At 38.5% G+C, this 15,834-nt stretch overlaps 1 protein-coding gene and 1 non-coding gene across 3 annotated transcripts in view; both read right to left on the bottom strand.

Moving 5' to 3' along the window:
• BUB1B (BUB1 mitotic checkpoint serine/threonine kinase B) overlaps window positions 1-15,327 on the bottom strand; it is a 65,026-nt gene extending 49,699 nt beyond the window's left edge. For both annotated transcript variants that reach the window (XM_045202104.2, XM_024567801.3), the window contains exons 1-4: window positions 15,097-15,327; window positions 12,367-12,513; window positions 8,166-8,225; window positions 7,610-7,754 (exon numbers count right to left, since the gene is read on the bottom strand). In XM_045202104.2, the coding sequence (XP_045058039.2) occupies window positions 7,610-7,754; window positions 8,166-8,225; window positions 12,367-12,513; window positions 15,097-15,131 (387 nt within the window). In that variant the 5' untranslated portion in view covers window positions 15,132-15,327. The remainder of the gene's footprint in view (window positions 1-7,609; window positions 7,755-8,165; window positions 8,226-12,366; window positions 12,514-15,096) is intronic.
• Window positions 3,138-3,300, bottom strand: LOC112312130 (U1 spliceosomal RNA). The gene has a single exon (XR_002975570.2). It is a non-coding gene; the product is annotated as a U1 spliceosomal RNA (small nuclear RNA).
• Window positions 15,328-15,834: the final 507 nt, after the last annotated feature.

The following is a 15,834-nucleotide window of genomic DNA, read 5'->3' as shown; positions in this document are numbered from 1 at the left end:
AAGAAAATCTTAAAAGCAGCACGACAAAAGCAGTTATTTACCTACAAGGGAGTTCCCGTGAGACTGTCAGATGATTTCTCAACAGAAACTTTGCAGGCTAGAAGGGATTGGCATGAAATATTCAAAGTGATGAAAATCAAGGATCTACATCCAAGATTACTGTATCCAGCAAAGCTATTAATTAGAATTGAAGGACAGATAAAGAGCTTCCCAGACAAAGAAATATTAATGGGACTTCTTTATGAAGAAGACAAAAGATCAAAAATATGAGTAATGGGTATAAATACATATCTATCAATAATTATTTTAAATGCAAATGGATTCAATGCTCCGATCAAAAGCCATAAATGACAGGTATGGCTCAGTTGGTTGGACATCATTCCACAAAGAGAAAAGTTGTGGGTTCAATTCCCATTCAGGGCACTGCCTGGGTTGTGGGTTTGGTCCCCAGTCAGGGCACATGCAAGAGGCAACTGATCGATGTTTTTCTCTCACATTGATGTTTCTCTCCCGCTCTCCCTCCCTTCCCTCCTTTCTAAAGTAAATGAAATCTTAAAAAAACAAACAAACAAAAAGGCATACAATGGGTGAAAGGATAAGAAAATAAGACCCTTACCTATGCTGTCTGCAAGAGACTTACTTCATATTTAAAGACACACATAGACTGAAAGTAAATAGCTGGAAAATTTTATTTCATGCAAATGGAAATGAAAAAAAACTGGGATAGCTATACTTATATCAGACAAAATAGACTTTAAAATGAAGACTGTAACGGACATTACATAATGATAAAGGGATCAAGACAACAAAAGGATATAACCCTTATAAACATTTATGTCTTCTAGACATAAAATTAACAAGGAAACGCTTAATATGACACACCAGATCAGATGAAATTTTCAGAGCATTTCACTCCAAAGCAACAGAATATACATTCTGTTCAAGTGTACATGGAACATTTTCTAAGATAGACCACATGTCAGGACACAAAACAAGTCTCAAAAAATTTAAGATTGAAATCATAGGAAGTATCTTCTCTGTCTACAATGGTATGAAACTAAAAATCTATCGCGCTGGCTGATGTGGCTCAGTGGATTGAGTGCTGGCCTGCAAACCAAAGGGTTGGTGATTCAATTCCCAACCAGAGCACATGCCTGGGTTACGGCCAGGTCCCCAGTAGGGGACATGTGAGAGGCAACCACACATTGATGTTTCTCTCCCTCTCTTCCTCCCTCCCTGCCCCTCTCTCTAAAAATAAATAAATAAAATATTTTTAAAAAGAAAAGAGCCCTGGCTGGTGTAGCTCAGTGGATTGAGCACGGGCTGCAAACCAAAGGGTTGCCAGTTTGATTCCCAGTTAGGGCACATGCCTGGGTTGTGAGCCAGGTCCCTAGTGGGAGACGCACGAGAGGCAACCATACATTGATATTTCTCTCCCTCTCTTTCTCCTTCCCTTCCCCTACCTCTAAGAATAAATAAATAAAAAAAAATAAATTTAAAAAAAAGAAAAGAAACTTGAAATCAACTATAAGAAAAAAACTTAAATACACACACAAACACACAGAGGCTAAATAACATGTTACTAAACAATGCATGGTTAACAATGAGATCAAGGATGAAATCAAAAGATATTTTGAGACTTCCAGTCAGGATGGAGGCAGGGGTAGACACACTTCGCCTCTTATACAACCACAGAAAAAATTACAACTAGATCTCAAAACAAGTAACACCTAGAACCATCAGAAAATTGAGCTACGTGAAAGTCTGACAACCAAGGATTTAAACAAGCCACATTCATCCAGATGGGTAGGAGGGGAAGAGCTGCAGAGACAGGTGGAGAGGTGCTGAGACGCCATGTGGTGCAGAGAGGCAGCAGAATGGTTGGTGCCATATTCACATACGGTGGGTAAAAATTGGGAGGGATTCCTTGGGAGCCAGCAATTCCAGCTCCAGGCCAGACCACACCACGTAGCCCAGGGTTCCAGCACCAAGGAGATAAATCCCCATAACTTCTGGCTGTAAAAATCAATGGGAGTTGGGGCAGTGGAAAAACTGCTGGATTTTCAAGAGACTCCATTTAAAGGGCCCAGACAGACTTAGAACATACAGAAATCACCCACTCTGGGATTCAGCAGCTGGAAGGGCCCCAGTCACATATAGGAAGTGAGTGAAGTGACTGGAAATGGGGCGAGTGCCAGCAAACCTCCAAAAGCCAGGCAGTGGCATTGTCCCCTCTCCAAAGCCCTCCCCGCACATGGAGCCATAAAGTAGTGAAACAGGTTGCCCTGCCCTGGCAATCACCTAAGGCTTTGCCCTACACAATTTACAGGTGCCTTTTCTACAATAGGTCATGCTACTAAGACAGGGAGTTAAAGCAGCTCCACCGAATACACAGAAACAAAAACAGGTAGGCTGCCAAATTGAGGAGACAAAGAAATATGGCCCAAATGAAAGAATAGAACAAAACCCCAGAAAAAGAACTAACAAAATGGAGATAACCAACCTATCAGATGCAGAGTTCAAAACACGGGTGGATCGGGATGCTCAAAGAACTCACTGAGAATGGCAACAACATAAAGGAAGAAATGAGGGTTATACTAAGTGAAATAAAGAAAAATCTACAGGGAACCTTCAGTGGAGAGGAGGAAGCCAGGATTCAAATCAACAATTTGGAACATAAAAAAGGAATAAGCATTCAACTAGAACAGCAAGAAGAAAAAAAAAAATTCAAAAAAATAATCTCCAAAAGTGCCAACATCCAAATCATAGGGGTGCCAGAAGGAGACAGGAGGAGCAAGAAATTGAAAACTTACTTGAAAAAATAATGAAAGAAAACTTCCCTAATTTGGTGAAGGAATTAGACATACAAGTCCTGGAAGCACAGAATCCCAAACAAGTTGGGCCCAAAGAAGACCACACCAAGACACATCATAATTAAAATGCCAAAGGGACAACTATAGTAACATAGTAAAATATATTATAAAAAATAAGATACTTTGAGACAAATGAAAATAAAACCACAACAACACAATATCTACAGCACACAGCAAAAGCAGTCCTAAGAGGGAAATTCATAGCATTAGAGGCATACCTCAAGAAATAAGAAAAATCTCAAATAAACAGCCTTTTTTTTCCCCAGGGGAAGAGTGCGAATGCAGTTCCCCTCTACCACAAATTATGCAGTCAAGTTTCCCACATTAGGGGAATCACAGGGACCAGTACACCCAGAGCACAACGGATAAGCCCTGCCCTGGGAAAACCACCTTCATGATCATGGTATCTCCTCTGCCAGGTAAGAATAATAAATAAACAATCTAAACTTACAACTAAAGGAACTACGAAAAGAACATCAAAGCTCAAAGTGAGTAGAAGGGAGGAAATAATAAAGATCAGAGTGGAAATAAACAAAATAGAGCCTAAAAAAACAACACAAAAGATCAATGAAACAAAGAAATAGTTCTTTGAGAGGACCAAAAGAAATAAAATCAGAAGTGAAAGAGAAGTACAACTGACACCACAGAAATACGAAGGATTATAAGGAAATATTATGAAGAACTATACGTCAACAAATTGGACAATCTGAATGAAATAAATAAATTCCTAGAAACATACAATCTTCCAAAACCAAAACAAAAAGGGGCAGAAAACCTGAACAGACTGGTTGTAACTAATGAAATCAAAGCAATAATCAAACTCCCAACATAAAAATGTCCTGGACTGGATGGCTTCACAGATGAATTTTTACCAAACATTCAAGAAGTAACACCTATACTCAAACCATTCCAAAAAAATTCAAGAGAAGGAAAGATTCCCAAGCTCTTTCTATGAGGACAGCATTACCTTAATTCCAAAACCAGATAAAGACACTACAAAGAAAGAAAAGTATAGGCCAATATTCATGATGAACATCAATGCAAAAATCCTCAACAAAATATTAGGAAACCGAGTTCAGCAATACATTAAAGTGATCATTAACCAAGATCAAGTGGGATTAAAGGATGGTACAATATCTGCAAATCAATAACATTATACACCACATAAACAAAATGAAGGATAAAAATCATATGCTCTCATCAATAGGTAGAGAAAAAGCACTTGAAAAAATCCAGCACTCATTTTTGATAAAAACTCAGCCAAGTGAAAATAGAGGGAATATACTTAAACATAATAAAAGCTGTACATGATAAACCCACAGTTATCATCATTCTCGATGGGGAAAAACTAAGAGCATTTCCCTTAAGATCAGGAACAAGACAGGGATGTCCCCTTTCACCCCTGTTATTCAGCACAGTACTAAAAGTCCTAGACACAGCAATGAGACAAGTAAAAGAAATAAAGGCATCCAAATTGGAAAGGAAGAAGTAAAACTCATTATGTGCAGATGACATGATACTGTATGTAGAGAACCCTAAAAATTCCACCAAAAACTACTAGAACTGATCAATGAATTCAGTAAAGTAGCAGGATACAATGAAAATTTAGAAATAGGTTGCAGACTTATATACTAATAATGAAGTATCAGAAAGGGAAAATAAGAAAACAATCCCATTTACAATTCTCTCAAAGAAAATAAATTACCTAGGAATAAATTCAAGCAAGAAGGTAAAAGAACTGTACTTGGAAAATTATAAGATACTGAAGAAAGAAATTGAAGAAGATACAAATAAATGGAAGTACACACTATGCTCATGAATAGGAAGAACCTATTTAACGTCATTAAAATGTCCACACTACCCAAAGCAATCTATAGATTCGATGTTAGGTCTATCAAATTACCAATGTCATATTTCATAGAATTAAAACAAAAAATCTAAAAATTGATAAGGAACCATAAAAGATCCTGAATAGGTACAGCAATTTTTTTTTAAGGTTTTATTTATTTATTTTTAGAGACAGGAAGGGAGGGAGAAAGAGACAGAGAGAAACATCAATGTGTGGTTGCCTCTCATGTGCCCCCCACTGGGGACCTGGCCCACAACCCAGGCATGTGCCCCGATAGGGAATGGAACCGGCAACCGGCAACCCTTTGGTTTGCAGGTCAGTACTCAACCACTGAGCCACACCAGCCAGGGCAGGTACAGCAATCTTGAAAAAGAAGAACAAGTTGGAAGCATCACACTACCTGATATTGAACTATACTATGAGGCTGATAGTAATCAAAACAGCATTATATTGGCATAAAAACAGACATATAGATCAATGCAAAAAAAATGAAACTAGAATACCTTCTTACACCATATACAAGAATAAACCCAAAATGGATTAAAGACTTAAATGTAAGACTCGAAACCATAAAACTCCTAGAAAAAAACATAGGCAGTAAAATCTCTGACATTTCTCTTAGCAAAAAAATTTTTGAAGCAAGGGAAACAAACAAAATAAACAAATGGGACTATATCAAACTAAAAAGCTTTTGCACAGTGGAGGAAACCATTAGCAAAACAAAAAGACAACCTAATGAATAGAGGAACATATTCGCTAATGATACATTTGATAAGAGGTTAACATACAAAATTTATAAAGAACTCAAATAACTCAACACTAAAAAACCAAACAACCCAATTAAAATATTGGCAGAGGACCTGAATAGACACTTCTCCAAAGAGGACATACGGATGACCTATAGACATTTGAAAAGATGCTCAATGTCACTAATCATCAGAGAAATGCAAATTAAAAACCACAAAGAGATATCACTTCATACATGTCAGAATGGCTAGTCAATAAATCAACAAACAGATGTTGGCAATGACTTGGAGAAAAGGGAATCTTCATGCACTGTTGGTGGGAATGCAGATGGGTGCAGCCACTATGGAAAACAGTATGGAGGGTCCTCAGAAAATTAAAAACATAACTGCTTCCTGACCCAGTGATTCCACTTCTGGATATATATCTGAAGAAACCCAAAACACGATTGTGAAAGAATCTATGCACCCTTATGGTCACTGCAGCATTGTTCACAATAGCCAAGATACAGAAGCAACACAAGTGCCCATCAATAATAGACAAAGGGATAAAAAAGCTGTGGCACATATATTCAATGGCATATTATTCAGTCATAAAAAAAATGAAATCTTATCATTTGCAACAGCATGGATCGACCTAGAGGGATTATGCTAAGTGAAATAAGTCAGAGAAAGACAAATACCCTATGATTTCACTTACATGTAGAATCTAAAGAACAGAATAAATGAAAAAATAAAAATAGAAACAAACTCATAGATAGAAAACAGACTGATGGTTGCCAGGGGAAAAAGGGGGTTGGGGGACTGGGTGAAAAAGGTGAAGAGACTAAGAAGTATAAACTGATAGTTACAAAACAGTCACAGGATGGAAAGTGCAGCACAGGGAGTATAGTCAATAATATTGTAATAACTAGGTGTGGTGCCAGGTGGGTACTGGAAATATCAGGGGAACACTTTGTAAAGAATATCATTGTCATGTTGTACATCTGAGACTGATAAAAAATAACATTGAACGTCAACTTTAATTGAAACATAAAATTAAAAATGAAAGATAAGCCCTCCTCAAGAGATAATATTTTAGCCAAAAATTTTATCAATTTCAAATGTGAATATTTCATCAAATTACAAGAGTTGTGGTAAATATTCTATTATTTAGAATTATCTAATCTAATATCTAATTACCTATTTTTTATAATTTAATTTTTTTAATTTATTTTAATTTTTTAAAGTATCTAATTATCCATTACCTAACATCCTATTCTAAATATTTATCATTTACTTTTTTCTAATCCCTTTTAGGATAAAAGCAATGAAATTAATATCTAAGTAACCTTGGTCATTATTTGTTATAAAGAAAATGTTTTCATAAAAAAATCCACAAGAATATTCTAGAAATAAAAGAACTACATGTCAAGTAAGACAGTACAATGTAGTCACTAAACATTCTTGGATGTAGCAATAAACCAGATAAAACAAGCCCAAAGACAGATGAAGAATTAAATATCATTTTTGATGATGATGATTCTCAAAAAAGGGAGAAAGGGATATCAGAATCATCTACAAAAACTTTTCCAACTTTACTAATGCCCTGTGTTTGCTCTTATACATGCTCCTCCAATACAGTTGCATGACCCAATTATGTTTAAAACAAACAAAGTAAGCCACTCCCATGAAGAGGTATACCAGCCTTGTGATCACTCGTAATGGGGTATAAAACCTTATATTAAAATCCATCTTTAGCCCTGGCTAGTGAAGCTCAGTGAATTGAGCGCGGGCTGCAAACCAAAGGGTTGTCGGTTTGATTCCCAGTCAGGGCACATGCCTGGGTTGCAGGCCAGGTCCCCAGTGGGGGCCACATGAGAGGCAACTGCACATTGATGTTTCTTTCTCTTTCTCCTTCCCTTCCCCTCTCTCTAAAAATAAATAAATAAATAAATAAATAAATAAGTTGTTTAAAAAAAAAATTGTTCTTTAAAAAAAAAATCCATCTTTAAAGTAGAACCAATTTACCAAATATTGAATATTTACTAAATGTTTAGTATCTACAAAATGGCTCAGGTTTTGCCATTTTTTAGTGTACCAGGTACTTCTAGAGAAAATCTCTTGGTTTAATATTTTAAATTCAGATGTCATTTGAGACTTACCAGTTTAAGCCAGAGACTAAGAAATCGAGGATCATTATAATATCTTTTTTCCCCTTGTAGTGCTTCTACAGCTCTTTCTAATAATGTTGACATATTACTCTCCTTCCCTCCCTGAGGATAGTTCTGCTCTGTCCAGTTAATATACCTGAACAGAAAAAAAAGGAAAAGAATATTTTAGAAATATGTTAAACTTTTGTTGTTGCTCCAAGGCCCATTCTGGAATTTTTTAAAGCAGAAATATCTAATATATTGAAAGTATGTTTATCTAGAGGTCCTCAATGACATGCCCCAAGCCTGTACCCCTCAAATTTTCTAAGAAGCTCTAATTAAGTACTCGTTGGTAATAATGGGGATGAGGACGGAAGGGTGAAACTCACTGCTACATGCCACACCCAGAATACCTCAGGAAGAGACATTATGACTATTCTCTCTTCTGTGTCCCCGAGAGACCACCTTACATTCTGGCACGCTGCTCTGTACAACCCAATTTGAAAAGCATGACCATAAGGACTCATACGTTAAGTTTCTACTGCCCTTGTTAAATAAAAAGACCCACCTGTCCCAAACATCCAGAGGGTCATTTCCAGTGTAAAATCGAATTTCAGATTCAAATGCCCTGAAATTCAAACAGAAAATGTTAGCATAAAGAGTGAAAATAGCCAAATGAACAAGTATCACCTCCATTTTTACTCATTTATTAAGTGTTTAATGTCAATCTAGATAATTGCACTGGAGTTTGAGGGTTTGTTAAACAGAAGGAACAAGAATAGAAATAATTAGGATTCCTCCTGGTAACAGAGCAAGAGGGACAAAACACGTACAAATTAGAGAAGCACGTTCCAAGACAACATATAGGAAAGCAGTATTACACAGCAATTTAAAGCCCTGGAGCAAGACTCCCTATGTTCAAATGAAGCTCCAGTCATCACTGAGTGACACTGGACAAGCTATTAAACTCTATTTTCAGTTTCCTTTTCTGAAAAATGGGGATAATAATAGAACCGATCTTATTAGGTTGGTTAGTCTTAAAGTGTTTAGACATAGCAAGTAGTCAATAAGTGATAGTTACCATCTTATATGTGTGTAATAGTACTGAACAAATGAAACACACACACACACACACATATCTTAAAGAAAAAGTCTAGGGGCAACATCAGTCAGAGCAGAATAACACCATATAAAATTTGGGAAGTGCCTTAAGAAAGTATAAAATATGACTTTATAAAGACTTAGAAAAGACAGAGGGGTAAGACTAAGTTAAGACTCACCAGTTAGAATAGAGAAGTACTGGGTAATAAACTACAATTTAGATAAATCAACAAAAACTGTATAAGGCATTATGCTCAATACAGAGAATAAAATAGTTCCTGACACAAAGAAATTTATACTCTAATAAGAAAGACAAAGTATAAAATGAAAAATTAACCAAAAATACAAAGCAGTATAGTATATTACAATTGCCAAGAATGGATTGTTAAGGCTTTAAGAAGTCAAAGAAGCAGCCTCAGCCCTGGCTGAGTGACTCAGTGGATTGAGTGTGGGCCTGTGAACCGGTACATTGTCGGTTTGATTCCCAGTTAGGGCACATTCGGGCCAGGTCCCCAGTAGCTGGCGTGGAGGCGGGCAGCCACACACTGATGTTTCTCTCCCTCTCTCTCTTCCTCCCTCTCTAAAAATAAATAAAATCTTAAAAAAAAAATTTTAAAGATTTAAAAAAAAAAAAAAAAGGCAGCAGCAGCCTCAGAAGGTGGGACTCTGAGGAACCATAATATTTGAAAGTAAAAGGGCGTTTTCTGAGAAGGAAATCAGTATTAAAGAAAGTTATGAAGTTGGGAAAATTTATCCAAAGGAAGTGGAGCTATAACACAAAGTCAATATTGGGTCCTGGCTGGTGTGGCTCAGCGGATTGAGTGCGGGCTGTGAACCAAGGGGTCGCTGGTTCGATTCCCAGTCAGGGCACATGCCTGGGTTGCATGTAGGCCAGGTGTCCAGTGGGGGGCACGCAAGATGCAACCAAACACTGATGTTTCTCTCCCTCTCTTTCTCCTTCCCTCCCCCTCTCTCTAAAAATAAATAAATGAAATCTTAAAAAAAAATAAATAAATACTGGCAAGAAAACAGACAGCCATGGACTGGGGGAAAATATTTATAACACATATATTTGATAAAGGACTTGTATACAGACTATAAAAAGAACTCCTGCAACCTAATTTAAAAACTGGGCATAACATCTAACTAATACACAACAAAAGAATTATATAAAAGGCCATGTAAAAAGTGTTCACTATCATTATTCACCAGGGAAACGGGAAGTAAAACCATGAGACACTATTATACATCCACCAGGATGGCTAAAACAAAAAAGATTGACCCCCAAATACTGGAGTGGATTTGGAACAAATAGACTCTGGTACATTAGTGGTAGAAGCATAAAACTTCACAACCTCTTTGGAAAACTGGCAGTTTCTTTAAAAGTTAAACATACATTTATTCTATGACTCAGCAATTCCTTTCCAAGAGAAGCGAAAATCTACGTCCAGAAAAAGCCATGTACAAGAAAGTCCATAGCAGCTTTATTCATAAGCACACAAAACTGGAAAAAATCTAAATGTCCACCAATTGATGAATGGATAAACAAATGGACTACTTCTCAGTAATAAAAAGGAACAATCTATTTAATATATGCAACATGAAAAAGCCTAAAAAAATGCTGAGTAAAAGACTGTATGATTCCATTTATATAAAGTTCTAGAATAAAGCAAAAATAACCTGTGTTGCTAGAAATCTCATCACTAATTGCATAGATCGGAAAGGGGCATAAGAGAACTTTTGAGGTAATGAAAATGTGTCTTGAAATGCATGTCAAACCTGATTAAATGGTACTAGCTCTGGCTGGGTATCCCAGTTGTTAGCGCACAATCCAGTCAAGGTTGTGGGTTTGATCTCTGGTCAGGGCACATACAAAAAGCTACCAATGAATGCATAAATGTGTAGAACAAAATCGATGTTTGTCTCTCTCTTTCCCTTTCTTTCTCTAAAATCAATTTTTTTTTAATGCTGATTAAGCCCTGGCTGGTGTAGCTTAGTGGATTGAGCGCAGGCTGTGAACCAGAGTCACTTGTTCAATTCCCAGTCAGGGTCATTGGCCGGGGCCCCAGTGGAGGCCACGTGAGAGGCAACCACACATTGATATATCTCTCCCTCTCTTTCTCTCTCCCTGCACCTTTCTCTAAAAATAAATGAATAAAATCTTTTTTTAAAAATGCTGATTAAATGGTATACATAAAAATCTGATCATTTCATTGGATGTAATTTATATTAAAAAAAAAAAATCACTAGTCCTTACTAACCAAATAATAAAATTACAGTAAGAGAGGAAGATCATTCAGGTGAGTATCATTAACCAAAATGGAGTAGAAAAAGGAAGGTTACGCCCTGGCTGATATGGCTCAGTGGTTGAGTGCCAGCCTGTGAACCAAAGGGTTGCCAGTTCAATTCCCAATCAGAGCACATGCCTGGGCTGCAGGCCAGGCCCCCCATAGGGGGTACACAAGAGGCAACCACACATTAATGTTTCTCTCCCTCTCTTTCTCCCTCCCTTCCCCTCTCTCTAAAAGTAAATAGATAAAAATCTTTTAAAAAAGAAAAGAAAAAGGAATATTATTTGTGAGAGAAGATTTAGTATGTAACACATTAGTGAGACATTTGTCTAATTATATATTACAGGTACATAAAAAGACACTTAGAAGACAAGTAAGAGATGTACACAGTAGTTAAATAATCCTGGAAAACTTAAATATGGAAGGAGAACAGAGGGCAAAGAACAGAGACTTAGGTAAAACAGCAGGAAATCAACAAGGACAAGACTACGTGGAGAAGTGGAAAAAAACCTAGTACAATGTCACAGAAGCCAGGAAGAAGGGTTAAGAACAGAATACAATACCAATAGCTCTGCAACAAAACAATAAAACCCAATGCTTTTAAAGATCCAATGAGATGAACAATAAAATGCATTACATTATAACCCCATATTATAACTTGCCAATGATGAACGAATTTTATCAGAGATAGAGGGTAAAAACCGACACTTTTCTGACAAAGCATATTTATCAAAACATGTATTATTCAAAGGAAAGCAAGTTCCATAGGTCCATTTGAATAAAGTAGTCGTATTTTTCAGCTTTTGTTTATGCAGAGTTTGTTAAATCATTATTGAGACACTTTCTAGTATAATTCAATTTCTTTGAGGTTTACATTTTGTTTGGAGATCACTATTTCTTTTTGGCACACTAACAAAATACTTTCCTAGAAAGTTAATAATTGAATACACATAAAAGATAGCAGATTCACTCTTCCTCAGTACTCAGAACCCAAGGAAGAAATGTCTCTAATTGATTACTATCAAAGAAAAGAGTTAACTCTGTTTAGGGACTCAGAATGACATAATACTTTTGGGAAATACTGTAATATGATACTTGCTTTACTTTGCTTCTCATTGTCCCCTGTATAAAATGCATTTCTACTGATACGAGAGTTTGGCTGCTCCACAATGAAATGAAATCCTAGAGCTCTTGTTCTTCATCGAATCTGAGATCTTTAGAGAGCTGTCATGTGATGAGAAAGCAGGTGAGCAACAGATTCTCGGACTACCAATTTTTGAAGAGCACTTCTTATACCATTGCGCATGGATCCACACAAATTATCTACCACAGCTGGGGATGAATCATGACAGGCTGAGCCCCAGCTGTTCTACACACCATTTCTGCTGCTGTAGAGTAGTGTTACGGGCCAATTCTTGCTGTGCCAATACTTCCTGAAGTGTGGATATGCTCCGCCCTTGCCTTAAGGGTTGCACATTTTCTTTACTCAGCTCCCATTCATCTCCCTCCAGGGACATGGCTTCACTGTGAAGAGGGAAACAAAAGTAAGTTTTATACCAACCAATAGTGAGTTATTATATCACTGGATTATTGGAAATGTTCTCAGATAAGTGATTATTCATGATTTCTGGGTTGAATATCGTGGGCACACATATTAGTAGCATTATTACACTTCTAAGCTCCTGAGCATTTCTGTGACCTGGTTTCCAAGTTTACAGCTGTAGTATATGCCTAATGGAAGAGAGAATGTAGCCAGGTGTTATGAACAGTGCTATAGGAATAAAGTTCAGCCCTGGCTGGGTAGCTCAGTTGGTTATAGCATCATCCCCATACACCAAGGTTGCAGATTCGATTGCTGGTCAGGGCACATACAAGAATCAACCAATTAATGCATAAATAAGTAGAATGACAAATCAATGTTTGTGTCTCTTTCTCTCTCTCAAATAAATTTTAAAAATTTAAATTTAAGAATAAAGTTTAAGGAAAGAAGGGGGGAAAAAGTATTATAAATTTGGCAAAGTAGACAAAAAGCAGTTCTATGCCTACCACTGAACACACCATCTAGTTTAATTTAAAATTAGCGAAGTGTTTGTCAGAATAACACCCCATGCTTCAACTGATGACTTAAAACTAAACTTTACATATATAGGTGGTCCAGAGCAGAAGCAGACAAAAATACAGCTTACTGGTCTCAGTTGCTCCCCATCTCCCAGTTCTACCAAGCCTTTGGGGGGAATCCCATCCCCACAAGTGTTTCGGAGGCAATCACTGTATTGGGTATTCACTCTCAACTTCAGAGCTCTGCCATAGTCAGATAAAAGCCTACTTCTGGATGACAGGCATTACTGCTGGGTTTAAAGCAGAGGAAGATTAGGCACTAATTTTCAAAATAGAGTGAAAGTTATCTGGGACCTCCATCTAGATGAGAGCGAAAACACTTAAAGAAAATGTTATTAATAATTCAGGTTGTAACTACTCACATTTGTTTAATATTGTGTGAATCCTGTAACAGCCATGTCATTTACTTTTGTATCCCCCATGGTCCAATAACAGGATCTGACACTAGTAAGCACTGAATAAATCCTTGAGTTCATCTGAATTTCTTCTCTTCCTCTTAAACTAGCAGTTAAATTATCTCAGTTAAATGTCCTAAATTGAGTTGGGACTTCTCCCTTGCTTTGTCCTTCTCCTGCCTCCTCCCAGACCTGTTCCTCCCACAGTCTTCCCTCATCTCGATTTCATTTTTCCAGTTCCTCCAGTCAGAAGTCTCAGCGCCAACCTTGACACCCATCTCACATCTCCCCAGTCACTCAGCAAATCCTGCTGACTCTGCCTTCAAAATATATCCAGATGTCAACCTCTTCTCACCATCTCTACTGTTTCCAGCTTGGCTCAAGCCCCTGCTTCTCTTGCCTGGATTGTTTCAACAACCTCTTACCTGATCTCCTTGCTTCCAGTCCTTTACTGCCTCTAGTCTTTTCAACACTGCAGCCAAAGTGACCCCGTTTAAACCCATATCGGACCATGTCTTTTTCCTGCTGAAAACTCTCCAATGAGTTTTGACTACAATCAGAGTAAAAGCCAAGTCTTTACAATACCTGCATCCTCACGCTTTCGCCTTCATTTCCTTTTACTCTTCTGGTTCATTCTGCTCCAGCTACTTGTCAGGTGCAGGTCCTCCCCCAACCCTCACCCTCCAGCCTTTGTACTTTTCCTATATATATGCATGACTAGCTCTTCAGCTTCCTTCAAGTTTTGACCCAAATGACACTTTCCCAGTGAGAACTCCTGTTCAAACTATCTAAAATGGTACCAACCCCCTTCTCCCCACTTTGTTTTTAAAGTAGCGACCACCATCTAACTTTTAGCTTTATCTATCTTGTTTATTGTCCGTTGTCCCTACTCTCATCACATCCCAGAAACTAAGCTTCAGGAGGGTAGAGATTTTTGTCTTTTATTTGCTGCACCTAGCACTTAGTAGGTCGTCAATAAATATTTGTTGCATGGAATTAAACAGCTCATGATATGACATTTTCATATTGTGTACCCCAAAATGAAAACACATAGAGAATGCCAACCTAGAAAGGCTGGTACACATTTACATATGGAAAAGCAGCAAGTATGCAGAGAAGGGCTTTTTAGATTTCTAACTGCCACTGGCATAATTAATTATGGCACCTACAGGTTGTTGAGCAGTTATTTGGAGGCCCTTACTTTACAAATACTCTGAATTACCCCAGACCTTGGTAAGGTAAGATTAATATCAATATTTTCCATATTAAGAGCTAGCAAATGGCTGAGCTGAGATACAAACCCAGACCCCGCTACAAATTCCAAGGTTTTCGTAACACTGGGGTCCCAAAACCTCCTTTACGTTGAAGCCGCATGGGAGCGGGATTCTCAGTGCCTGTACCCCAGTGAGGTCAGTGATTACCCCGAGTCTTCACCTCCATCCCTTGCGTCCGACTCGAACAGGAAGAAGGCTGTGACCTGGCTTGCTCTTCTACTGACCGTCCACTCCTCTCCTTGGCTGTTCTTAGCGTGGCCTCTGTCACCTGTTAGACACCGTCTGGTCTCGCAAGCCCAGCGCTCAGCTCCTGTACCTACCTCAGGGCACCCCCTTCCTTCTTCTTCGCCTCCATCCTGCATTCCCGACTCAGAACCTCGACCTCCTGCGGGCCTTTCTTCGGAGACGCAGACCGTCTGGGTTTCCTTCTGCAACCTGCCCTTAGAGGTATCGAAGCTACCAGAGGGTGCTCCGGGGCAAAAGAAGAGCATGCACCTAACTCCCTCACAAACCAGCCACCTCCAGACCAGCCGCCAACTTTCAAATTTAACGGTCCCGCAAGACGTAGTTACGTCCCTCCGCTCGCACTCGCGCCTTTTGCTTAAGGCATTCTGGGGCTTGTAGTTTATCCTGGGTTTAGCCCACTCAGTCGCGGTGCATAGTGGGAGTTGTAGTTTCCACCTTGCGTGATGCCCAGGTACCGCGGGCCTAGGCGGTATAAATTCCCCGCAGGTGTTCTCCGCATGGAAGGCCAGTCTCTGAGCCGAGCTAAAGAGACTTTCAACACCAGAATTTCTATGATGTCTTGAGTGTAGGGAGATATCTTTGACTGCTCGCATTTGGCTTGACTTTTTTCTCCGTGGCTGGCCAGGCTATATGATCAGGCCCTGCTCTCTGCCCCAAGTCTCACGTGTGTTCGGAGTTCTTAGGCTGCTTTGTCCCAGCTGTTTCCTGCCTGTCTTTAGAATTCAGAAAAGCTGGATTCTGCCCTGGTAGGGTAACTTAGTTGGTTAGAGCAGGGTCCCCAACCCCAGGGCCACAAACCAGTACCCGTGGTC

Source organism: Desmodus rotundus, chromosome 7 (assembly GCF_022682495.2).
Source record: "Desmodus rotundus isolate HL8 chromosome 7, HLdesRot8A.1, whole genome shotgun sequence".
In the NCBI taxonomy this organism is placed as follows: domain Eukaryota; kingdom Metazoa; phylum Chordata; class Mammalia; order Chiroptera; family Phyllostomidae; genus Desmodus; species Desmodus rotundus.
The sequence above is the reverse complement of the archived record's forward strand: the minus strand, read 5'-3'. Positions and strand labels throughout refer to the sequence as shown.